This window comes from Schistocerca nitens, chromosome 4 (assembly GCF_023898315.1).
Source record: "Schistocerca nitens isolate TAMUIC-IGC-003100 chromosome 4, iqSchNite1.1, whole genome shotgun sequence".
NCBI lineage: Eukaryota > Metazoa > Arthropoda > Insecta > Orthoptera > Acrididae > Schistocerca > Schistocerca nitens.
The window spans coordinates 291,489,048-291,516,908 of NC_064617.1; the positions used below are offsets into that span (position 1 = coordinate 291,489,048).

General features: G+C 41.8%; 1 protein-coding gene and 1 pseudogene across 1 annotated transcript in view; both read left to right on the forward strand.

Moving 5' to 3' along the window:
- LOC126252257 (uncharacterized) overlaps window positions 1-27,861 on the forward strand; it is a 163,688-nt gene that overhangs the window by 15,231 nt on the left and 120,596 nt on the right. The window contains exon 2 of the mRNA XM_049953130.1: window positions 5,220-5,409. Coding sequence (XP_049809087.1) covers window positions 5,241-5,409 — 169 coding nt within the window. The 5' untranslated portion in view covers window positions 5,220-5,240. The remainder of the gene's footprint in view (window positions 1-5,219; window positions 5,410-27,861) is intronic.
- LOC126254014 (5S ribosomal RNA) lies at window positions 1,689-1,806 on the forward strand (annotated as a pseudogene).

Consider the following 27,861-nt stretch of genomic DNA (forward strand, 5'->3'; position numbering starts at 1 on the left):
ACAGAACTTTTATTGCCAATTTTCGTCGCAATTTGGTGCAAATCCTAACAGCTCCTCTATGTTGCAGCAAAGTGCATTATTGCACTGAAAACAGTATTTCATCGTTGACAACACATTGTAGCACAAGACAGATAGTAGGTGTGTATTGCAGACAATTGGAAATGGCAGATGTTATAACACCTCAGAATGTCATGCATAATGGACCGGAGCCCACCAACGAGTCATACATCACTTAGATTAATGTGGATGCTCACAGGATATTTCGGCTACATTATTCGTCAACACTATCATCACCAACCATTTGACACTCAGCTGCGTAAATGTCTCCTCTAGACTTATGCACGTATTGCGCTCTTCAGCCATCTTCTCACCTTCCATTAGCTCGCCTTCTCTATCTTTTCTTCAGTTTTGGATTCAGTTAACCAACTTTCTTGGTCTGTCACGTCAGTCCAAAAAGTTGTGAGACTCAGTTAATAAAAAAACGAGAAATGTTGAGATGGCGGTTTTAATGCTTCTGGTGTTCTACATAATTTCCCTACCCACACACACAAAGCACAAAACGTTCATATAAGCTTGTCGGATTGTCAAAAAGTTCGTCTTTGGTATGTTGTTCAACTCGCTTATCTCAATGGCTTGAATACCGGTTATGTCGTCAAAGGGTTGACACTTCGTGTGAGTTTCTGCAATTTGTTGTTTTGTAATAGTTACGTGTTCAAGTATCGTCACCGGTAATGATTTTTTTTCCAGAAATGAATTGTCCACGTTTGGCGTTTCAGTCAAGTCACGGCAGCTGTCCGTGTGCCCTTTATGTTCGTGAGTCAGTGTGTGCCGGACAAACTTTGCATACACTGTTTTCTTCATCAAAACATTCTGCAGAATGTCTTGAAGACCTGATTTAGAGACGCTGCTCCAAAGCAATTTGTGACACAATAACGTCGACACACTACGCCCGAACGTCCACTAATTAACACTCTCTACTCACAACTGACTGACCGAACGCGCACTGTAGTTACTGCGCCGACGTCGCTTGTATTCCAGGAAAAAGTCAGTCTAGAACTTTTTGGGCAGACGGTGTAACTACCAACCATTCGCCTGGCTACAAGTACCGGTCCACTCCAGCTCATTTTCAATACAGACATAATCAAATCTTCTACTACAGTGTCTTCTCCTGTCTCGCCTAATGACTCCCAATCCCTACCAATCCATTGTTCACTGACATACTCTCGGTTTTGTATTACAAGTTCGCATAAGTGAAAAATGTTAATATTCGTTGACCGTAAAGCATCCTTTCAAGCACATTGGACGCTTGAATCTGAAAACCTTTTTTCCTCGCCATAAGCATTCAGAACGTTTTTACTAGTTTGTTAACTTTTTTTCTACATAGCTGATGAAAACACAAAATCTAATCAACTGATTCCCTTACTTCGTCGTTAATTTGTTCAGTTGTACTATTGATGTGTATACACTATCTGATCAAAAGGATTCTGACACAGTACGTAATGGGGAAATGACCATAGATATCACCAGTATTGGAGGATGCAGGGATTATTATATTCTCAGTAGATAAGCAGTTACAGCAGGCTCAGTCTGTCAGGGGAGCTCATTCACCTCGAACGTAGACTAATCACTAGACGCCACCTAAGTAACAAGTCCATCAGGGATATTTCAGCCATTTTGAATCTACTCAGGCTAACGGCCTTGCCGCACTGGTAACACCGGTTCCCGTCAGATCACCGAAGTTAAGCGCTGTCGGGCTGGGCTAGCACTTGGATGGGTGACCATCCGGTCTGCCGAGCGCTGTTGGCAAGCGGGGTGCACTCAGCCCTTGTGAGGCAAACTGATGAGCTACTTGACTGATCAGTGGCGTCTCCGGTCTCGGAAACGGACACACGGCCGGAAGAGCAGTGTGCTGACCACATGGCCCTCCATATCCGTATGCAGTGACGCCTGTGGGCTGAGGGTGACACGGCGGCCAGTCGGTACCCTTGGGCCTTCATAGCCTGTGCAGGAGGAGTTTAGTTTTTAGAATCTACTCAAGTCAACCGTCCACTTGCTGCTAGTGTCCAATCAGTGGTGAGAGATGGCTCAGAATGTTGCAGGGAGTCCGTTACTGGGTCTAATATGAGAGGCACAGACGCGAAGCGGTTAGACGTGCTTGGTGTAGAACACATCGATCGTCCCTTGTGGTAGTGAGACGTAGTCGACTAGAACCTTGACGACGATTATACTTGCTCTCACGTTCCTAAGCAGCTGAATATCGAGCCACTGTCACAGCTGAATGCCGCACAAATCTGGATATTGCACGATACTGCCGGCCGGCGAAATGGAGACTCAGAATGAAACACTTGTCAGATGCTGATATCGCTCTCTGAGATGAGTACAAGGCAGTTCTGTGTCTTTCACAGTGATCGTTCCGCATATTACAGTTTTTACGTCCCTCATATACCCGGCCAGGCACGGTAAAGACTCTAAACACGATCAACGCCATTGCACTCTGGCAGCCGTTCTCTCTGTACACAAAGATGCAACTGTAATTATTTACATAGCCATCGACGGTGTGTACATGTACGATGTTACGTTTACATCTGGTCATGTTTTCTGGAACTTCACTTTTGCGAGGCAGTGTAATTAACAACTGTGAAAGGGCAAGGAGTCTGTCGCGATGGACAATATTAACTCGACGCCTAAGTACAAACCTTGTTTTATATCTGCATGTTTGAAGTTTTTTCGTGATCGAATGTAGAATGCTCCATCTTAGAGGTGTAAGAAATATCAGCGATGGAGAGTGGAGTAAATTTGAGGAGATGAGTCAAGCAAGGTGATCCATATCACACAAAGACCTAGACGAAGTTACAACATTCCCAAACTGGGGAAAAATGGAATTCGTGTTAATGTAATGTACATCGGCCACTTTAGTTGGACTGTCTGCCTGTAGTGGAGATATCTACGACAACGAGCGGAGGAACTCAGTAGAGCAACTTTGAAAGTAAGCCTGAATGACAGTCATAATATGATGAAAATACACTATCTCATCTAAAGTATCTGGAGACCTATTAGTGGACATTATTATGGGGTGTGCCCAACCTTCGCCATCATGACGGCTTGAACTTTGCTGGGGACACTTCCAATGAAGTGTCTCAATGTCTGTGGAGCAATGGAAATGGAAATGAGCGTTTGGCGACATTGGCCGGGAGGCCCCTTGCGGGGCAGGTCTGGCCGCCGTGGTGCAGATCTTATTACATTCGAGGCCACATTGGGCGACATGCGCGCCGGATGGGGATTAAATGATGATGAAGACAACACAACACCCAGTCCTTGAGGGGAGAAAATCTCCGACCCAGCCGGGAATCGAACCGGGCCCGCAGGACGGCAATCTGTCACGCTGACCGCTCAGCTATCGGGGCGGACTGTGGAGCAGTGACGGCCTGTTATTCATGAAGAGCCGAAACCACAGAAGGTAGTGACGTTGGCCGCTGTGGTCTGGAAGAAAGTCAACATTCTAAACCCTCCCAAAGGTGTTTCACGAATGCCAACAAACAGTTACTTCACAAATGCTGCTTCATGAAAGGATACACTGTCATTTCTCTCTGCATTTAGGTTTTTCGTAAGCGCAGTAAGGGGACCACACCTTAACCACGAGGAACATCACCATACGTAACACCAATTCATTCTTAGAAGGCAACTCTCTCTAGGCATTCGCCAAACCAGAACCCTTCCATCGGACTGCCACAGGATATGCGTAGGTTACCACTCCAAATTACTCGTGTTACTCGTCTCCAGTCTTTCACTACCTCGTAGCGTCACTCTACACACCACCTGAAGCGCATTTCTGACTACAGAAATGTGAGTGTTCGACCATTTTTATCTCCTTAAGCACTTTCATTGTGCTACATGCATAGCTGGTAACTCTTTGGAAGTCGTGTGAGTCATTTCTCTTACTTCATGCGATTTTTTATAATCACCTTCCTCAATCCTCGACGAACCGTGTCCATGTGGTACATAAGGTCTGCCTGGCCTTGGTTTAATTGTGGTTGTTCACCATCATATCCCCAACACTCGAGTTGGGCAGCCATAGAATGGTTGAAATATCCCTGATGGATTTCTTACTCATGCCCCCTTTCAATGATAAGTCCGCGTTCGAAGTCAATGAGCTCTCGCGACCGACCGATTTTGTTGCTGCTGTCTCTCTACTGACGACACAGTATTACCCTCCTATTATGCTGACGCGTCCGCCTCTCCTAGCATCTAGTGGTCTATTCCGCATTGTCTTGGGGAGTCCAAATACTTTTGATCAGCTATCGTTTTTCGGGAATTTTTATATTCCGTCTCGTGTTTATTTCGTTAGTTTCCTAGCTCAGAATAGTGATGTTGGTACCGTCTACTGCCTACGCATGAGGGATATTCGGAAAGCAAGGTCACCAAATGGAAACCAACTTAGGCATCTGATGTAGCGTTGTACCAACTTTCCAATAACGTCATCATAAGAGGCAGCCTCCTGTGCTTACCAACAATTTTCTACGCTGGACTGCAGCTTGTCGTCTGCGCCAAAATGTTGTCTTCATAACCAGCAGTTCATCTGAGCAGAAATGAGAATCAGAGGAAGTTAAGTCCAGACTGCATGGTGAGTGATCGAACACCTCCCGCCGAAGGGGCTGAAGGAGCGTGCTCATTGCCCCCGCAGTGTGAGGCCGAGAACTGTGATGAAGAAAGAACTGCAAAAGAGTTACGTTATTTGGGGTTGCATGAAATCAGGCGTAGCCTCTCGGCTGGTACCCATACTTTTATAGACGTTTTTATGCACTCACTGTGCGCTCAGAACTAAGAGCAGCGACATGACACCCATCTATGGCCATTCTAGAGACATTGCTTAACACATTTGTTCAAAGCTTCATCGCATTTTCACTGTGGTTTCCATTTCGAGACCGATCGTTCCTTAATTTTCTAATAGCCATCGTAATTTGGACCATAAACTTCTGGGTTCAGACTTGTCACTGAGCCACACCTCCTGTGCAGGGCCGGCCGCGGTGGTCTAGCGGTTCTAGGCGTTCAGTCCGGAACCGCGCGACTGCTACGGTCGCAGGGTCGAATCCTGCCTCGGGCATGGATGTGTGTGGTGTCCTTATGTTAGTTAGGTTTAAGTAGTTCTAAGTTCTAGGGGACTGATGACCACAGATGTTAAGTCCCATAGTGCTCAGAGCCATTTGAACCATCCTGTGCAGGGCCGGCGAGACAGCGCAGCGATGGCTGTGGCGGAGACGGCGTCGTGGCTGCAGCGGACCTCTACCCTGCTCGCCCCTGGACCCTGGCAGTGGGCGTGGCTTTCTCCGTGGGCGTGGCTCTTCTCGTCAGAGGTCGCCAGCGCATACGCCGCCTACAACGCCTCTGCCGTCAGCAACTCCACAGACCTCGGTGAGTGCGACTCTGAGCCAGAGGTGTACGCATTCTGCTTTTATCCTGCCCAAGTTTGCCTATTAGCCAGGTAAGCAAGCTGCTGCACGTTACAAGCAGAACGGGCAGCCTGCTTCACTCACGTCCAAGCCGAACCAAGCCAAGCAGGCTACAGCAGTCTTACTCGCCTACGCGTCTTCTCGCTGTACTACGCTGCGTAGTAGGTTGTTCTTCAGGCTTTCGTTGTAGAGTTATGAATAGAGTTAGGAAGTTATTGAAAATACCCAACTATTACAAGATGAGGCTCAATGAAACATGTATGCATTTTGGGTCACTACAGGCCAGAAAATTGTGGATTTTATTTGTCCATTTGTTTCCTTTTCAACGTAATTCTCGCTTATTTACTTATTGCTGTATGAACGGTTGTCTCCGCAACTTCACCCTCCTCTGACTAGTACTGGCTATTGACAGTTCTAACCATCATCAGGTTCTCTAATACACGTTTTCTCTAGCAGTGAGAACCATCTCTGAAAATCGAGATCCTCTGCACGTAAGAACCTGAAGATCTCTATTACACTCCAACTCCATCTAAAGCAAGCTTTTAAAAGTATAGTCTCTGAAGCCTTAGTGTTTTCCAATCAAATATTAGTTTTAATTCCTTTTTCCAGGATATGTATGCGAATTCGTTGACTTCATTCTAACAGTAAGTGTCCAGATTCGTTCATGCTAAATTAAATTCACAAAATACATTTTAGCACACACAGCGTACTAAGTTGCATACTTCCAGAATGTGGTTCTCAATATCGAATGAGCCAATTTTTTTCTTATTTGAGTTAATGTTTACCCAAAATTGAAAAAGCTCATATACTGCTACATGGTTTCAAGTCCTTAGCACGCATTTCTTTGTCTCCTTTCAGAACATTGATTGAGTGAGGAAACTGCTGGTCAAATCTGAAAATGTACTCGAGGTTCCAGAATGAGTGATCAGTAACTTTTTACACCATTTTCAATGCGAGACATCGACCTATTTATCTGAAGCTGCCTCATTAACAAAAGACAGCTTTTCACTGCTGGACTTGCGCTCTGTTTTGGGCCTGGTATAAAAATCACCAAGTCTTAGTTTACCCTCATTCTTCTTTAAGTCTGATTTGTTCATTTTGCTGCACCCACCGTTATCATAAATGAGTTGCAGTGGAGATTCCTATGCAAACATATACCTGGCTAGTCACGCTGGATTGATAGCGTAGCTTGTTGTCGGGTGCAGCAGGCTTTGTAGCTTGCCACGCTAGTGGAAACCCAAGTCGGTCTGATTTAAACACTGTGCTTCGGTACCCATGTACCCTTCTGTGTAAATTGCAGCAGGCTGAACTGCTTTAATGGTTGCCGTGGAAATAGGGGCAGGCAGGCTGGAACGAGAATTTGTACATCTGTACTCTTCGCAGACAGAGCCAATCACTGTGTACCAACCTGCTCAAGCACATCGCATCTTGTAGGCAAGGTCGCTTCCCTACAGGCAGGGGATGATATTTGGATGTTAGGATAACCTTCTGTTGAAAGAAGAGCTTTTACGTGACAAACACAACGACCCCATCACAAAAACAGTACACACTGCAATTGCTGGGCAATGTATTCTGTATATACATAGTCTTTAAAAAACTTTATATGATTCACGTATGTGAGGCAGCACTGTCCAGAACGGGAATAAAGTCCTATGAACATACACTGACGGAAAAAAATCGCACGCCAAAATATAATTAATTTAGAGTAATGAAATTTTTGGAATACATTTGTCTAGGAAATATATTTAAGTGATTAATATTCCAAGATCACAAGTTAATGAGAGCGCGAGATAAGCCATTGCAAATGAGACATGCTGGTACATTCATAACCGGTGTAACATCCAGAATATTGAATGCATGCTTGGTAACAGGTGCCGGATGTCATTTCGATGGATGGAGTTCCCTGCCCTATGCACTTGGTCGGTCAATACAGGGAAGATTAATGCTGGTTGCTGATGACACTACAGTTGTCCGATAATGTCCCATATGTGCTCCATTGGAGACAGTTCTGGTGACTGAGCAGAACAAGGCAACATATCGACACATGGATGTAGGATTACAATGGCGGTATGTAGGCGAGCTTTATCCTGTTGAAAAACACCCGTGGAATGCTGAATGGAAGCACAACTGGTCACATCACCAGATTGTACAGATCTGCAGTCGGGGTGAATGGGATAACCACGAGAATGCTGTCATACGAAATCGTACTCCAGACCATAACTTCAGGTGTAGGTCGAATGTGCCTAGCACACAGACAGCTCGGTTACAGGCCCTCAACTGGCCTCCTCCTAACCAACACACGGCCATCACTGGCGCCAGGTCAGAAGCAGCTTTCATCGGATAACGAACAGACCTCCACTGTGCCCTCCAATGGACTCTCGCTTGACACCACTGAAGTCGCAAATGGCGGTGGTTTGTAATCAGTTGAATGCACGCTATATGGCATCTGACTAGGAGCTGTTCCGGACGTAACCGATTTTTACCAGCTCATTGTGTCGCTGTGGTGCCAAATGCTGCTCAAATTGCTCCTGTTGATGCAATACGAGCACCAGAGCTGGTGGAAAGTCGCTTGCATCAAAGTGATGAATCATCGATTCCATGTCTTCATGGAACTCTTCTGTCTGTATTTTGTAGATGTAACTGTCCGTTTCTTGATAAGAAAGTTGAATATTTTCTCAATATTTTGGTTTCATCACTCTATAGTGAAAGTCTTATACACTAATTCTTCAGAAAAGTCGAATATACTCATACAAATGTAAACTGGCTTGTTGAACATAATTTTGGTCTTATGCAAGTGGATGACCTGAAGGTTTTAGTTAAATTTTTTTTCCTTTGAAGTTTGGTTTTGCTACAAGTTTTTCACACTAATTTGCATCTGAGACCAATTTTATGCCCACTCTACTTCTAGTGTTTTCTATCGTCTTCCCGAACATCGAGTTGTTCATCAACTTGTAGCAATCTTTCTCAAAATCATTATTTACTTTGCTCCTCATTTGCGTGGTCTGGTCTATATATTTTTTCAACCAGTCAGACTGATTGAATTTTAAAACATTTTGTATTTTTGTGGTCTTCATTTCTAGAGAGATATATGAAGATTTTTGTAGTGGACCACATAGTTGTGTATGTCAGTCAAAGTAGTCAACAACTTGGTTTTTTTAGTATCAGGCACAGTTTTATTTTCAGGAGCCGTCTTTGTGTAGATCATGGATTTTTTTTTGGATATTCTAGATCTACTTCAAGTATGTTGCTGTAAAACAATCGTCTGAAACTTCACTTGTTTTATTAGAATCTGGGTCAACCCATAGGCTAGGGTTGCCTCATACCCCACCATGCAGATTGTTTGCATCTAAGTATTACAAATAATATGAAGTCTTTTTTGCGTCATTATCCTCCAAATACTTGTTGTCTACCTTCACGTATCTCTTAAAACATTGGGATGTACCAGCTCTTATGTCTTTTTCAACCATTAGGATCATGCCATAATCATGTAATAATTGAAGCGGCTGCTTAGTTACACTCCTGGAAATGGAAAAAAGAACACATTGACACCGGTGTGTTAGACCCACCATACTTGCTCCGGACACTGCGAGAGGGCTGTACAAGCAATGATCACACGCACGGCACAGCGGACACACCAGGAACCGCGGTGTTGGCCGTCGAATGGCGCTAGCTGCGCAGCATTTGTGCACCGCCGCCGTCAGTGTCAGCCAGTTTGCCGTGGCATACGGAGCTCCATCGCAGTCTTTAACACTGGTAGCATGCCGCGACAGCGTGGACGTGAACCGTATGTGCAGTTGACGGACTTTGAGCGAGGGCGTATAGTGGGCATGCGGGAGGCCGGGTGGACGTACCGCCGAATTGCTCAACACGTGGGGCGTGAGGTCTCCACAGTACATCGATGTTGTCGCCAGTGGTCGGCGGAAGGTGCACGTGCCCGTCGACCTGGGACCGGACCGCAGCGACGCACGGATGCACGCCAAGACCGTAGGATCCTACGCAGTGCCGTAGGGGACCGCACCGCCACTTCCCAGCAAATTAGGGACACTGTTGCTCCTGGGGTATCGGCGAGGACCATTCGCAACCGTCTCCATGAAGCTGGGCTACGGTCCCGCACACCGTTAGGCCGTCTTCCGCTCACGCCCCAACATCGTGCAGCCCGCCTCCAGTGGTGTCGCGACAGGCGTGAATGGAGGGACGAATGGAGACGTGTCGTCTTCAGCGATGAGAGTCGCTTCTGCCTTGGTGCCAATGATGGTCGTATGCGTGTTTGGCGCCGTGCAGGTGAGCGCCACAATCAGGACTGCATACGACCGAGGCACACAGGGCCAACACCCGGCATCATGGTGTGGGGAGCGATCTCCTACACTGGCCGTACACCACTGGTGATCGTCGAGGGGACACTGAATAGTGCACGGTACATCCAAACCGTCATCGAACCCATCGTTCTACCATTCCTAGACCGGCAAGGGAACTTGCTGTTCCAACAGGACAATGCACGTCCGCATGTGTCCCGTGCCACCCAACGTGCTCTAGAAGGTGTAAGTCAACTACCCTGGCCAGCAAGATCTCCGGATCTGTCCCCCATTGAGCATGTTTGGGACTGGATGAAGCGTCGTCTCACGCGGTCTGCACGTCCAGCACGAACGCTGGTCCAACTGAGGCGCCAGGTGGAAATGGCATGGCAAGCCGTTCCACAGGACTACATCCAGCATCTCTACGATCGTCTCCATGGGAGAATAGCAGCCTGCATTGCTGCGAAAGGTGGATATACACTGTACTAGTGCCGACATTGCGCATGCTCTGTTGCCTGTGTCTATGTGCCTGTGGTTCTGTCAGTGTGATCATGTGATGTATCTGACCCCAGGAATGTGTCAATAAAGTTTCCCCTTCCTGGGACAATGAATTCACGGTGTTCTTATTTCAATTTCCAGGAGTGTATTTACAGCGTCACATCCCAAGATAGACTAGGTGCTGTATAGTACCAAGATGGATCTAAATCGTATGTTATTATGTAAGCTTTTCTAAAAATTTTAAACACCTCAGTCAACAACAGAACATTGGTTAAAGAGACAGATAGTGATAACCACCAAGATTCTAGATGGGAAAGAAGATCCAAGAGCCCTTCCGGGCGATGTCTAATTTTTTTCTGGACCAATTTTGCATGCTTGTAGTCTTCATGACTTATACCACAGTCATTCAGTTTATTGTATAATTCTTCCTTTCGAGGAAACTGATTTCTTCAAATTTCATCCAACTGTTTGTCTAATTAATTGTTAGATTGACTATTTTCTAATATTTGTCATCTGTTCTTTCTTCAGATTTGTTGCAATTTTGTAAAACTTGAGGCCATGAACCTAAATGTGTCAATAAATCTCATCTTCAAATTTTGTATCTTCTTGTCAAAACTGGTGTACCTCACGTTTTTGGGTATCAAGTCTATTTCTTTCTTGTCCTTCCCAAGTGCTTCACAAGCAAATGTGAGTCATATCCTGACAAATTATTTAGGTAAATGGCTACTAATATCGTACGCTTTAACTTTAAGTTACACCATTTGCATAGAGGGCCTACATATTTTTCAGTCAAATGGTCATGGTGACGGATTTTTCTGTTTTTATGTCGATAGCGAAACCCAAACAAGAAACGTCTTTCGGATCTATAGTGTTTTCTTTATTCTTTAGGTGTTAATGTTCTCATTTCTTCAATTTCGGAATGAATACTTACAATTTCTTCAACCTCTTGTTTCATACATTCAACGAATTTTATGGCGGTTTGGTCCTCTATAAATGAGTCGGTCTTTGTATTGTCCATCGATACATCTGATACAGTGACAAAAACCAATTTTTTTTATATTGAATTGTGTATGAAGATTCTGGGTAAATAACGAACAGGTCTTTCATTGTGTGTTGATAATTTTAAAATTTATGCATGAGCCTTTTTCCTGTAATTCAGCCCTTAGCGACTTTTCGGATAATCAGTTTTTAATGATGGGAAAATATAACAAGAAATTTTAAAATAAAATTAGAGGTGAAGTTATAGGACAAAAATGTGTAAATTTAAGGACTGTGTCCATGTGGCGAGGCTTATCTAAAACCATCACTTTCTTGTATTTCTGTTGAACTTTTGTATTTCCTTGTCAGTAAATCTCTTTTGAGATTTTTTCAATATTTCTTCTCTTTAGTTACACACCGCTTCAACATATTTATTACATTCTCAAAGACATGGTCTGCATCTGCTTATAAACTTGTCCATAGGTGTTGGATTTAACTAAAAACAGCCAAAATCTTCAATTTATTGGTAATTTATACAGGTTGTCGAACAAGCGTTTCCACGCTCAATGGAAGTTCAAGCAGCTTCATCATTTTACATGGATGACAACAGTTTAGTGCGCTCATCGTTTGAAATTTCTTCTACATGTGAAATGTCCCCTTTGTACAATTATACATGACTGTGCTTAAACTGACACACAATATTTTTAGCGCAACGCAATCTGACTTTCAAAAATCCCTACAAAAGAATGGCCCTGACTAACATTAACCTATACGTTTCACAAATCACTTACCTCAGAAAAATGTTCGTTACTCGAACTACTGCAATACAGCGAGCGCCACTACTGCCAGCTAAATAAAAGATTCAAACTACTTAATATTGTTCAAAAGTCATATTATATATATATATATATATATATATATATATATATATATATCAGTTCATGACATCCAGTCTTACAAATGTACTGTCTCTGATGGACACACGTCCAGATCATCCGCTCTCAAAAATCCGCCATCTCACTTCCCCACATCCACCACTGCTGGCGGCTCACCTACAACTGCGCAACGCTACGCACTGTTAACAACCAACTTCCCAACACTACAATGACGAATATTACTCCAACAATGCAACCACAGCCTTCACGCAGCACAGTCAGTGATTTTCATATAGAGCGCCACATGGCGTTACCAACATAAAAACCTAAACAGCCTACTTACATAGCCCCCATGCTCCTCACAAAAAATTTTGCAAATTGTTTTGGGCACTGGCCAATACATATTTGTTAAAATTTTTTCACAATTACAATAACAAAGAAATCAAATGCACACACTTATTGATACAATGTTGGTCAAAAGCTAAAATTTTCTCACAGTCCATAAAGAAAGTCCTGATCGTTCATCATAGTAAAATTGTAGTGTTTTTCTCAAAGTCTGAGCAGTAAAAGAAAATGCACATGGAAGTAGTGGATTTCCATGCAGTCTTGAAGAAGTAGTGTTGTCCTTCCAACGGAAAGACAGTGCTGACTCTTGACATGCAGACAGGTAATGGGCCACAACAGAGCAAACCCACAGCAGAGTCAGTCGAAGTTTTGAAGAATATCGGTAGGTAGGTCATCACAGAGCAGACCCACTGTAGTCCTGGTAGAGATTATGGCATTGGTGGGCCACCAGAGGTGCAGACCCACTGCAGTCCTTGTAGAGACGGCCAGCAGCCATCTGTTGCGACTGTGCAGGTGCACAATCACAATCGAAGAGTTTTGCGGACAATATAGCAAGTCCATAAACCACCACTTGTGCACTCACAAAGTTTTTGGAATTGTCCTTAGAACCAGCAGTACTGTTATCCAGTCCCTTGCTGAATTATTAACACACGTGCAAACACTAACAGTCCCTACTTCTCACATATTGTCCATATACTATGACCAACAGAAACGTGTGCAATCAAATGTAACTTACAAGTTACTTAATTTGATGATCTGGTGTCAATTACAATTTTATAACATAAGAATACAATAACAAAGGTACAAAATACATCATTAAAGAACATAACAGTACAGATAACATTTGAAGTAACACAGACTTTACAAAAGAATATAAATAAACATATACATCAGTGTTACAGGAATTATGAAATAAGTAAATATATAAAATATCAGAATAGCTTTTGAAACATCAACTTCACACATGAGCATTGAAACAGAACAGAATTAATAATGTCTAAATATCTTTACAAAGAAAATAACATAGTATTTGAAAAATTCTACAACATAAATCTAATTAGCTAAACACTTAAGCACAGGAAAAAGACAAATAAACAAGGGTACATAAACACATAGTGGAATAATACAAAAGGAAAGACAAGGTTCGTTTTCAGTGTGACATTTGGTACTGCAGTCCAACCCAAAACTTCGTTCTGTAGATCTTTCCTCTTATTTCAACATTTGTTTCCACCAAAAAAATCCTATCCAAGCATGCTTTCTGTATTCTGTTCACATCCTCTTTCAAAATTCTTGTTTTGGACAAACCATTTTCTTATAGCTTCTCAATGCATTTCTTCCAATTCATCACAACTCGTTCTCACATATAGCCTACCCCATCTTAAGCTAACTTAAATCTACTGAGCTCAGATGCTAAACTAAGGGACGAGGCAATGCAGCAGCACAAAACAATTAACACAAACAGCAATGACAAAAAAATGGAAATTGGCAAAGCAAGCTACAGTAAATGTAAATTACCAAGCAAATGCAACATTACATCTAATATGAGCCAATGTGAAGCAACAAGAAAAATAAATCAGTAGTAAAACTGAGTAATACAAGGAGCAATACAATGTGAAATTTAGTAGCACTATGCCTGGCAAACAGCAGCAGCAAATGCAATAACTTATATCTAAATATGACAAAGCTCAAGCAGAAAAAAATATTACACTAAAAATGGCCATGTCTAATACTTATGTCACATCTTAACACTAGAGTGATGCATCACAAGAACTTACTCTAGCAGACAAGTTACCAAATCGTAAAAAAATTATTTATGCAGTTCCTGTGAAGGGAAATGTCTTTTTGTGTTTCTTCGTTTTTTTAAGTAGATCATAAAATTATTGTTTAATGGATCTGTAGACAGAAAACATCTACATTAGTACATCTATTAAATTTTATATTAACCAATGCTGCAGTGCAACTAGAAACTAGATATTAAACAAAATAGGCAAATATGTACAAAGGAAGGCATGAAACATCATTCACTAGCCATATGGCTTTTCATAAGGCAGTGAAAAATCTCTCAACTAGAAAGACAGTAGTCATAATCAGGTGTATAGACATAAAATATTTCTCGTCATTTCATTAGGCATTTCAGTAAATATCATAAATTAAGAGCTCCGCAGTGTAATGATATGTTTTCAAGTTTGAGCGTGTCGTATTTGCGATGCTTTTGACAAGGAAATGTCAATAGCGAGGATAATGGCCTCTTTTTTTTCACCTAATGGCTTTCTTTTGTCAGACGACTATCTCTCAGCTGGGCGCCCAAAACGCATTACGTCAAGGTCACTTACCTTTCTTACCGAAATATTTACGACAGCAGTTTCCGCTACAGTGACAGTCTCATATAAAAGTTCACAGATGGAGAATTTGCGTTACAAATGTGTAGAAACAAAATCCTTTAAATATAACAGTGTCCAAAAAATTTTCGCCGGCATTGTGATACATTCATGCATTTACACACATTTCATAACTTTCAAAGTACGATTCTTGGTTTCCAACATCCTTTTCATAAATCAGAGTCCCTAACCACTACTCCTTATTCCTTACCTTATTACACATATACATATTCGTCAACACTTCTTCAATATTTCATCATAACAGATACATAGCATAATCAAATTCCTCATATAGCATCAGCTTATTGATCACAAACATACCTCAGCAGCATAATACACATCGTCATCGTAATAATAACATCATAACACCTCAGTCAAATCTGAAAATCGTTGTAGCTTCCTCCAATAATTTCAAAACATAAAATAAATCTCTGCAACTTCAATAGTGTCATCTACCTCAAACGTATTTTAAAAATCATGATCCCATACCAAACACATCATTCAAAGTTCTCATAATATCACAATGGTTCCGAAAAAATATGAACAGTTCACAAAGTACAGACAAAATACAATTTCATAAGTGTGAAGTGATCCAACGGTGTAATTACGTAAACATCTGTCACTGATGTAGTAAAATAAATGTTTGTCTCGCTCAGTTAAATGATCAGATAGCTGTGTAATTTATGTGTTAGAGAAATATGGTACCGATGTGTAAAGTTGTATAAGCAAATACCTTATTAGCTAGGGCTCCTTGTGCTTGCCAGACACATAGTACACAATGTAGGGGTGTACCCCCTAAGGATTAATGCAATTATACCCTCAGGTGTTACAGATTACATCAATGGAATGAAATGTATCACGGAAAACCTTTGCATCATTGTAATTCAAAAATCTTTAAAAATAAATGTTTTAAGTACAAAATTAATCACTCAAATACGTGTACTGTAGCGCTAAACTGTGCGTCTTGTTGTAAGATAATCTCTGTAGAAGTGTCGTAGTTATTGTCCTCCGAAAGCTAAGTTCTGCAGAATTCAATGTACTTACGTCATGATAAACAAAAGTGAAATGCTTTGCGTATAGATATCGTAGTTATTACGCTTATTGCCGTGATGAAGAAAGTACTGTGCTGTAATGTATTGTTGTGCTACGGAAAAGGATGTCTCATTGTAGCTATGCCACAAAAGTTACTACTAAAACATGTTTTCCTTTCCAGAAGAATTCAGAAAAACTGTGCAGATATAAAACAGAAACACCGCAAAAGCAACACTGTAAATTGTCACTCATTAGTAGCGTCGTGATAAAATCGTGTAGCTGTCAAATAAACTAACCACTGTGTCATCTGATATCTCACAGAAAGTACTTTAAATCCAGAATGTATTTTCAAGTGAACCAAAATGTTGCATTAAAATCTCATTAGCAGTACCAGTATGTGTTCTAAGTATGTAAGCCTGATAGTCGTTATGTAATCGTGCAACTAACAAGCAAGAATGTACAAATAACAACACTGTGTCGTCTGTTCACTATAACAATGCATTCGTAATTTCTGTTTAAAAATGTTCCCTAGGTTCTAGACTGGATAGTTAACTTCAAAACATTGTTGCATGTTAACAGTTTCTCAGTTGACAAATTGTACTAGTAGCGTGAAGTGAAAAGTTTTATGGCAAAGACTAAGTTAAAAAACATATTATCTTTCAATAAACGGTTTTACACGTGAAATGTGGTGTAAACCTTTACTCTTCGTAGTACACAGAGTTTCAACTTCAACGCATCATGTGGTATACGTCGGATTCTGTAAGGTCCATTGTAAACTAGAAAGAATTTGTGACTCAAGTGTTTCTTCTTATGTGACAATGAATGAGCTTTAATGAGAACTTTCTGACCAATATATAATTTCTTTGCATTTGCTTTACCGTGTAGTTTTCTCCTTTTGTCTGCTGCAGATTTTATATTTTTAATAGCCAAATCAATTATGTCTTTGTGTCGAAGTTTACATGTATTTGGGAAAGGTACAAGCTCTCTGATTCTGTTCGGTGGTTCTTCATTCTTCAGTACAAGAATAGGTGGTAAAGCAGTGGAGTCATGAGGCATTTCATTCAGCACGTTTTGAAATAAGTGTAAATATCAGTCCCGATACTGATGCTTTCTGTGACAATAAAGTCTGCAAAGCTTATTGATTTCTTTCATAATCCGTTCAGACGGGTTACAATGTGGTGAGTACAATGAAATAAAAACAGGTTTGATTTTATGATTCCGAAGCATGCGTGACCAAACAGCAGACCTGAATTGCGGTCTGTTATCTGAAATGACTTAACTAACGTGTCCAACTTCACGTAAGAAATTTTTAACAAAGGCGTTGGATAGAGACCGTCCAGTGGCTTTACGTAACGGAGTAAAAGAAACAAATTTTGAAGTAAGTTCAACAGCGACTAGAACGTACGAAAGTCCATTAGATGTTCTGACAAGGGGTCCCAAGAGATCAACAGCAGAAATTCTTTTAATTTAGAAGGAATGATAGGAAACAACGGAGTACGATGTGAGACAGTAGATGGTTTAGCCTTTTGACAAAGTTTACAAATGGACAAGACTCTTCGAATTCTCTTTTCCATATTGTTAAAATAACAAGTCGTCCGAAGAATATGATAACATTTTCGTGGACCAAAATGTGCATAGCTGAAATGAATGTACCAAATGAGCTTATTAACAAAATCGTCAGGAATGCAGAGTACCCATAGCTTGTCATCAACAGTGCAGCGTTTGAACAGTATGTTCTTTCTAACCAGATAATAATGCCGAATCTGTGTGTTTGTCTTTTCATGCCACTTACTTTTGATGTCTTTCCAAATCGGATCTTTATCTTGTTCATGAGCAATGTCCTTTAAAGATGTGGTGATGAAGCTTTCAAAGGCGACTTTCTGAATGTAAAGAATACTGAAATTTTTTTCGAGGTTGCCTTCTGTGTAACTTTTCTCAAGCCCAGCCGGTGCACGTGACAGTGCGTCCGCAACAATGTTCTCCTTGCCGGGAATGTAGACTATTGTGAAGTGGAATTCTTGCAGAAACAATGCCCAACGTTTTAACCTGTCATGATTTAATTTTGAAGACATAAGACATTGTAATGCACGATAATCACTGTATACTTTTACGTGCTTACCAGAAAGAAAGAAACGGAATTTGTTAAATGCCCAAACGATAGCTAAATCTTCTAATTCAGTAACGGAATAATTTTTTTCAGATTTTGTTAGCACTCGGCTAGCAAAAGCAATGGTATTCTGAATAGTAGTGTCATTTTCTATGGCTTCTTGAAATAAATGGGCACCAAGACCGACTTTAGAAGAATCCGTGCTAAGGCAGAAATCTTGTGACAGATCTGGATGAGCTAGTATTGGCGCGTTAAGTAACGCTTCTTTCAAAGAATTGAATTCCAACTGTGCTTGTTCGTCCCAGTTCCAAATAGTATTTTTTCCTGTGAGAGAACAAAGTTTTGGTGTAACTAGAATTTGCATATTCAGAAAACGACGATAAAAATTTACGAGACCTAGAAAACTGCGGACTTGTTATTTGTGGGTGGAACTGCAATGGCTCTGATTGCTTCTAACTTTTCAGGAGCCGGCTGAATGCCGTCAGCAGAAATAATATGTCCCAAAAACTTCACCTTTGTCCTACCGAATTCAGACTTTTCCAAGTTAACTGTAATTCCAGATTCTGCAAAAATATGTAACACGCTGTTGAGGATGCGATTGTGTTGTTCCCATGAGGCTTCTGCTATCAGAATATCGTTCACATATAAGGTGATGTGACGTTTTAAGAATTCAGGTAATATGGAATTTAGCCCGCGAATGAATGCTGCCGAAGAAATGTTCAAACCAAAAGGAAGTTTCCGAAACTGATAACAAACGCCGAAACAAAGGAAAGTTGTGTATTTTCTACATTCTGGATGAAGTTCGATCTGATAAAAGCTGGATCTGAGATCAATAGAAGACAACACTTTTACACCATTAAAATTTTGAAGAAGTTCTTCCAACGTTGGCGGCCTGCCTGTTTCAGGAATGATGATAGTATTGACTTGTCTCGAATCTAAGACAAGTCTGATCGACCGTTTTTTTTTCTCAACAACATGTAATGGGTTGTTGTATGAGCTTACTGCAGGCTCAATAATGCCCTTGTCAAGCATAGATTGTATTTCTGTTCTAACACAGTCCCTATAATGTGCCGGAATTACGTATAGTCTAACACAAAATTTAGTGTGCTCACGAACACGAAATTGGTATTGAAATCCCTTGATTGTTCCTGTTTTGTGAGTAAAAACTGTGGAATGTGGTTGTAAAATCTCAAAAAGGTCTTGCCTATCAGTGTCATTACAATTCTCAATTGTTTGAATTTTATTCTGAATTAACTCATTAGTATCAAATGCGCCGTCGATATCATCCCTATCCGTACTTGCAGAGTGATTGTTAGTGTCAAGTTCTGTCGAAAATTCCGAACTGTTGTCTAACAGGAGGTAAAGCCGATTAATTTCTTCGTCATGGTTTGAGAGCCAATCTTCAAATTTCAAAGCTATTGACTTACCTTCTTTCTCTAAACTTATTTCAGCATCGTGAAAGTTTAAGATTGCTTTGTATTCATTCAAAAAATCTACTCCCAATATAATTTCCGTCGACAATAATGGAACAATAAGAAAGTTCATAGAGAAGCTGTGGCTTTGACAAAAGAATTCTAAGTTGGTTTGTTGGCGTACATCTACACTTTTTCCAAAGATTGCACCTTGTAGTTTAATCTTATGTAACGGAAGTGTGGGGCAATCGTTCGATTTGTTGCATTTGCTAAAGGCTGTTTCACTAATTACTGAAATGGGACTGCCAGAGTCAAATACTGCCGTAAATTTTACGTCATTTACTGTAATGTAAATCACAGGATATGCAATGTTGTTATGTCTTACGTCGTGTTCCTGGAGTAAGATGTCCCTAATGTCTTCCATTTTTACGTAATTACTAGCTACGGCAGCTGCGTCGTCAGTTTCATAAGTACGTTTTGTGGCTCCCAGCGGTATGAGTCATTGCCTATTGTCTCTTTGATGGCCCGCGTCGTTATTGGGATTTGGAGACCTAACTTTTACAAATTCACCTTGCTGAGAGGGCCCTGCCCTGTTTGAATCCCGCCAGTTCTGATGCAATTCAGGTCTGTCGTTACGATCATATCGTCTGTCGTCATGTCGGTAGATTCCATAGTTTCTTTCTTGTCAGTCACGTGGTGGAGAATTTCTCCCTGAATCGTAACTGCGCGCTAGACTGTTGCGTCTCTTCTGTCTCCCTTGATAATAATTATTTTGGTTCCCATATTGTCTGTTTCTCTGTCTCTGTGATAGTCACTACCACGGAGAGGTGATCTTTCCCTGTAATTATTACTACTCTGCCAACGGTTGTCATACGGGTGGTGTCTGTTTTGGTCACGATTTGTGTTGTGAGAATAGCCTTGTCGGGTCCATTTATTATTTCTGTCATTGCGGAATTGTGACGGATGTGACCTGTAATTGTTGTGCTCCTGTTTTCGCGTTCCGCGATTGTCAGTGTCAATTTCCAATTCTTGTAACAGTGCCTGAAAAGCTTCAATGTCGTCTTTGCAACGTCCTGCCAAAATAATATGTCGTAAATGTTCAGGTAGTTTGATTAAGCAAATGCGGATGAGTTCTGAGGGGCTGTATGAGTTTGACAGGTACTGGTTCTTGTGCAACATGTCTTCAAAATATTTCACAAGACTGGAAAATTCAGATTGTTCTGAATGTTTCATCGTTATGATGCTATGTTTTACTCGGTCTTGTGTAGCTTCAGACCAATATGCTGAGAGGAAGGCATGATAAAATTCTCCTTCACTGTGACAATCGTGAATGACCGATCGCATTCTTACAGCTGGTTCATTCTCCAAATAGCCACACATAAATTCTAATCTGTGCTCTAATGACCAGTTGGGAGGAAAACAATGAGAGAATTGATGGAGCCACGCTTGTGGATGAATGTCGTTGCCAGAATTCTTAAATGTTTTGAATTTACGTGCAGTAATGAACAGCTTATAGTCAAAATCATCGTGTCGGCGAGTCGCATGTCGGTCATTGTTACGTCGTTTCGGCGGTTCCATTTCAAAATTCGGTGCACCTTGCCAATTTCTTTCATAATTTCCGAAATGCGCTGTGTTATTATTTTGTGGCTTTTCCGTCTTTCTAAGTCCCTCTGCCCGTGTTGGAGCGCGAGAGTCCTCTGAAATATGTAATTTTTGTATTACTTGTGCCAACTGATCTTGTACTTCCCCGATTTCTCTTTTGTGTTGCGTATTACTTTTATTCCGATTTTGTTTGAATTTCTTAATTTGTTCATACTCTTCTGTGTCAGTGATGGCTACGGGTCTTGTGTCATTCGGATCATCATCTACCTTTGCAGATAAGTTAGTGAACTGATCTGAAAGTTCGGCTACTTTCTCCGATAGTGTACTTATTTGCTCAGTGTGTTTTTCTGAACCAAGTTTCAGAGAGTCCATTTGTGTTGAAATCGTTTCTACTGTGTCCTTTATGTTTTCTTGAGTTTTTGCAAGTTGCGTAACCGAATCGGTAGATGCAACTGAGTCAATTTTAGCTTGCAAAGTCTCATGATTTTCATGAACAATAATTTGCAGTTCTTTTATGGCTGCTTCGTGATTCTGTAATCTTTTTTTCATGCCGCGACAAAATAGGTTGGAAATGCTCACAAATTTGTGTTTTTACGTCATTACAGACTTTTTGACATTTCGATTCGATTTTATGTAACTCAGTAGTTAAATCTTCACGTGTTTGTTCAAGCGTATGTTCCACTGAGTCTAACTTTTGAAGCTTTTGTTCCATTGTGTCTAACTTTTGAAGATTTTGTCCCATTTGTTTCTGATTTTGTTCAAGCGTTGTGTCTAACTTTTGTAGCCTTTGTCCCATTTGTTGCATTAACTGTAATAACAATGCACTGGTGTCTGAAACATGTTCCTCTGTGCTTTTCGGCAGTGAAGTTGCACCGGCAACATTCACATTTTGACAAGCAGAAAATGAGTCTTGACTTATTTGAGAAAACGGTGAGGACCCAAAACCTGAATCTGCAGTATTATCAAGATTGTGTTCTGTTATTCCTGATTCCTGAGGCGGGCTGTTGCCGACCGATCGATCGATAATGCTTCCCTGTTCACTAATTGTTTCGCTGTCTACACCATTGTTTGCCGCCCGCTCCATTTCCCTATGCACAATTACCAAATTACTATGTTGAACATTAGTTAATTCAATACACGGTGGTGCTAACACGCTGCTTTCGTCTTCACTGTCATTTCTCAGTTTACTTTGCAGCCTAGTATTACGTTTTTCACACGCCATAATTGTCACAATATTTCACACGATAACACAGAAAAGAACAATTTGAAGAGCAAAAATAAGAAAACACATTAACATAGCACTGAAAATAATATCTAGTTAATCGCAAGCGCAGCTGCGAAATACTTGGTGCAAATCTACATGCATGCCACAACTGTTTTACTGTACAACAATGAAAGACTGCAACCACAAAGGAGATTCTCTCTACAATTACGCGCTAGCAATAAACAAAAGCTACACTAATTACACAAACTACAAGAAAAAATCAGAAGATTCCAGTGAGGTATCCTAGGCTAAGGGTCGACATATGAAACGTCCCCTTTGTACAATTATACATGACTGTGCTTAAACTGACACACAATATTTTTAGCGCAACGCAATCTGACTTTCAAAAATCCCTACAAAAGAATGGCCCTGACTAACATTAACCTATACGTTTCACAAATCACTTACCTCAGAAAAATGTTCGTTACTCGAACTACTGCAATACAGCGAGCGCCACTACTGCCAGCTAAATAAAAGATTCAAACTACTTAATATTGTTCAAAAGTCATATTATATATATATATATATATATATATATATATATATATATATATATATATCAGTTCATGACATCCAGTCTTACAAATGTACTGTCTCTGATGGACACACGTCCAGATCATCCGCTCTCAAAAATCCGCCATCTCACTTCCCCACATCCACCACTGCTGGCGCCTCACCTACAACTGCGCAACGCTATGCGCTGTTAACAGTCAACTGCCCAACACTACAATGACGAATATTACTCCAACAATGCAAACCAACCACAGCCTTCACGCAGCACAGTCAGTGATTTTCATATACAGGGTGTTACAAAAAGGTACGGCCAAACTTTCAGGAAACATTCCTCATACACAAATAAATAAAATATGTTATGTGGACATGTGTCCGGAAACGCTTAATTTCCATCTTAGAGCTCATTTTAATTTCGTCAGTATGTACTGTACTTCCTCGATTCACCGTCATGATTTCATACGGGATACTCTACCCGTGCTGCTAGAACATGTGCCTTTACGAGTACGACACGACATGTGGTTCATGCACGATGGAGCTCCTGCACATTTCAGTCGAAGTGTTCGTACGCTTCTCAACAACAAATTCGGTGACCGATGGATTGGTAGAGGCGGTCCAATTCCATGACCTCCGCGCTCTCCTGACCTCAACCCTCTTGACTTTCATTTATGGGGGCATTTTAAAGCTCTTGTCTACGCAACCCCGGTACCAAATGTAGATACTCTTCGTGTTCGTATTGTGGACGGCTGTGATACAATACGCCATTATCCAGGGCTGCATCAGCGTATCAGGGATTCCATGCGACGGAGGGTGGATGCATGTATCCTCGCTAACGGAGGACATTTTGAACATTTCCTGTAACAAAGTGTTTGAAGTCACGCTGGTACGTTCTGTTGCTATGTGTTTCCATTCCATGATTAATGTGATTTGAAGAGAAGTAATAAAATGAGCTCTAACATGGAAAGTAAGCGTTTCCGGACACATGTCCACATAACATATTTTCTTTCTTTGTGTCTGAGGAATGTTTCCTGAAAGTTTGGCCGTATCTTTTTGTAACACCCTGTAGAGCGCTACATGACGTTACCAACATAAAAACCTAAACAGCCTACTTACACATGCTTCTTATAATGTTCAGATGTGACATATTTCCCACATACACAAAACACTCTACTAAGCCTATTTTTTGGATAGGTTTTAACACATTCTTTCATATTTGTTTGTATACCAGTGTGAATGATAATTCGGCTTAAACGCTTTCACTTATTAGAAAAACATATTTATGCAGTTTTTTTCTGTATCAATGAAGGCACAAAACATGACATGGAATTATAATGTTGAAGAGTAAGAACTGCTTCTTGAAATATTTCAAAACATTATAAACGTGAAAAGATTCCCATTTCTGATTATGAGGTTGGAGAAAATAATAGAAAAAGGTCGAAAGAGGCTGTCAAAGATGAACGTCCTAGTGTGATGTATAATAAGAACTGGCCAAATGTAGTATAAAAAATTATTAGAAAGAAAAAGGCGCTATTTCAGTTTGTTTTCCTTAATTTTTGCTTAGTTTTCTTCATGCATCATGTAAACTAAATGTTATCAGAAAACTGACCTTTTTGGGCAAAGTCGTGATGTTTCCCTTGAAATTTTATTTTTTCCGTGTGATTTGATGGTTTTCCTATTTTGATAAAAGTGCTCCCGTGCGCTAGAACCAGCCACAACCTTCTACTGCTGAAGAATGAGCAGGCGAGTCCCCTCTCTCTGTCTTTCCTGTCATGTCACAGGGCGCTAAACTAATACCGGCCCTTCTGCTGGGTACCTTTTAAAATAGTGACGACGCGCTGCACAGACACGACGCGGTAGTGTATTTTCTACTAAATGTGTGAACACTGTATGAAATATACAGATATTACTAACTAACGTACCCAATGTACGCAAGAAACGCACTTCGACAGACTGTACACAAATCAGCCCACTCTGCAGTGCACTGCCAGCAGCGGAAGTGATAGCCTGCACTGGAGATAAGGCATTCTTCCGGGTGCTCGCGACGCCTCGCGCAGTGTTCCAGGTTCGGCGCTCAGCCAGTGCACAGCTCCAGTTAGTGCCGGGGTAGCCCGGTATTAGCATTGCAGTGTCAAATCGAGCAGGCGGCATTCCTGAGCACTACTGCCAGAAGCACCTGGTAGGCGAGAGACCGCCATGCTTTTAAAATGGTTGTGAGGCAAACAGTTTCGTGGGAAGAAAATCTGCCAAGACCCATACGAGGTACAGCTCTGATAATCGTCGGAAATAGCTTCGCATCTCCAAACTAAAAAGTTCTTTCGAACTGGTTGACGATTCACTGAAGTAATATGGACTTAAAAGTGAAGTAGAGCATTCACAGTGTGATCGTCCAGTTCAACAGAATCTGTCGTCACCAGATTCGTGGACAGGATGTTCGCACGGAGCGGTCTCCGAAGTAGGAAAATGACGTGACCGATGTAGCAGTAATGGACATTTGAGCAGTGGGACGGTGCACAGCCTGCAGTGCCGTACGGGCTTTCTTCCAATGTGGTCACAGTTTGACAGGTACCCGACCGCCACTGTCAAATCCATTTTCGAGGTCAAGTTCCGTCGTCACATGCAATCGCAACGTTGGTTCGTAATTTCGAAGATATTGTTTAGCTTTGAAAAAAAAAAGTTTAGTGAGGCTGTACGGTCTCTACGTACTCCTGAAAACTCTGTTGTCGTGCGGAAGGAGAAAATGAAAGAAAAGTAGAGTTTAGCGTCCCATCGACATCGAGGTCATTATTGACGAAGCACATGGTCCGACTGTTTCGAGGATCGGCCGTGCCCTTCCAAAGCAACCATCGCACCATTTGCCGCGAGCTTTTTAGGGTGAGCAAGGGAACCTGTAATTCGAATGGTTGGATGCGGATTTCAACAGTCGTCCTTCAGAATGCGAGTCGCCTCGCTCACTGACGTGATACCGTGCGAGCTCCCACGGAAACGGATCCTCGTTGTCTGTGGTGAGAAAACTCGCCCCGTCTTTGCAGCTCGAACATCTGACTCTTTTCACATCTCTTATATATCCTATCAGGTTTGACAACAACATTAAACACCGGCAACACTAATCCACTTGGGTGGCCGTTCTATCTGTCACAGGCAGTTTGAACTCTAATCATATAAATACATGCCGATGGTGTGTACGATTACAAAATTACTTTTAAATCCGACCATGTCTTATGGGTGCTTCATTTTTTTCTTCAGGCAATGTATTTTCATAACCTTTCGAAATCAGCCTTCCCTTCCTTTCGCTCGTTGAGGGATTGAACGTCGGAGGAAACGAATGGCTTTTACTTCTATCAAATACCTCTTGTGACAAATGCGTGCATAACTGGCACGAAGAGAAAAGGCATTAAATCTTGAATGTGGTGCTATGGTGACCTACACGGAGAGTAAAGGGCTGTTGCCTGGTATCATGGAGAGCTCGACAAACTTGATGCCACACAGGCTACTCACGAAAGGTTTCCTGAATCCGTAAAACGCCATCTTTCCGCGTGTTCTCTCTGTTAAATCAACTTACGTGCTTCCTGAAATAGAAAGTTACGCAAGCTCTTGCGGCATGTATATTGCGTAATAACACAGAGGCTACCATTTATCGCACAATTTCTCACGCTCTGACTTTGTTTACCCGTATAAACCGAGCGGCCGGACTTAGCCCAGTAAGACTTATTGTAGCCACGTGAAGCATCACCACGGGTCAAACGATTTCACAACGACGACAGTGTGTTAAACTAAACACCGATGTAACTGGAATGATCTACGTCACGATCCGGTGGGATTTTCTACAAATGACGCACCATCATACATTACTGGCCATTAAAATTGCTACACCAAGAAGAAAAACAGATGATAAACGGGTATTCATTGGACAAATATATTATACTAGAACTGACACGTGATTACATTTTCACGCAATTTGGGTGCATAGATCCTGCGAAATCAGTACCCAGAACAACCGCCTCTGGCCGTAATAACGGCCTTAATAGGCCTGGGCATTGAGTCGAACAGAGATTGGATGACGTGTACAGGTACAGCTGCCCTTGCAGCTTCAACGCGATACCACAGTTCATCAAGAGTAGTGACTGGCGTATTGTGACGAGCCAGTTGCTCGGCCACCATTGACCATACGTTTCAGTTGGTGAGAGATCTGAAGAATGTGCTGGCCAGGGCAGCAGTCGAACTTTTTCTGTATCCAGAAAGGCCCGTACAGGACCTGCAACAAGCGGTCGTGCATTATCCAGCTTAAATGTTGGGTTTCGCAGGGATCGAATGAAGGGTAGAGCCACGGGTCGTAACACATCTGAAATGTAACGTCAAAGTGCCGTCATTGCGACCAAGAGGTGACCGAGACGTGTAACCGATGCCACCCCATACCATCACGCCGGGTGATACACCAATATGGCGATGACGAATACACGCTTCCAATATGCGTTCACCGCGATGTCGCCGAACACGGAAGCGACCATCATGATGCTTGATTCATCCGAAAAAATGACATTTTGCCATTCGTGCACCCAGGTTCGTCGTTTGGTACACCATCGTAGGCGTTCCTGTCTATGATGCAGCGTCAAGGGGAACCCCCAGCCATGGTGTCCGAGCTGATAGTCCATGCTGCTGCAAACGTCGTCGAACTGTTCGTGCAGATGGTTGTTGTCTTGCAAAAGTTCCCATCTGTTGACTCAGGTATCGAGACGTGGCTGCACGATCCGTTACAGCCACGCGGATAAGATGCCTGTCATCTCTACTGCTAGTGATACGAGGCCGTTGGGATCCAGCACGGCGTTCCGTATTACCCTCCTGAACCCACCGATTCCATATTCTGCTAACAGTCATTGGATCTCGACCAACGCGAGCAGCAATGTTGCGATACGATAAACCGCAATCGCGATAGGCTACAATCCGACCTTTATCAAAGTCGGAATCGTAATGGTACGCATTTCTCCTCCTTACACGAGGCCTCACAACAACGTTTCACCAGGCAACGCCGGTCAACTGCTGTTTGTGTATGAGAAATCGGTTGGAAACTTTCCTCATGTCAGCACGTTGTAGGTGTCGCCACCGGCGCCAACCTTGTGTGAATGC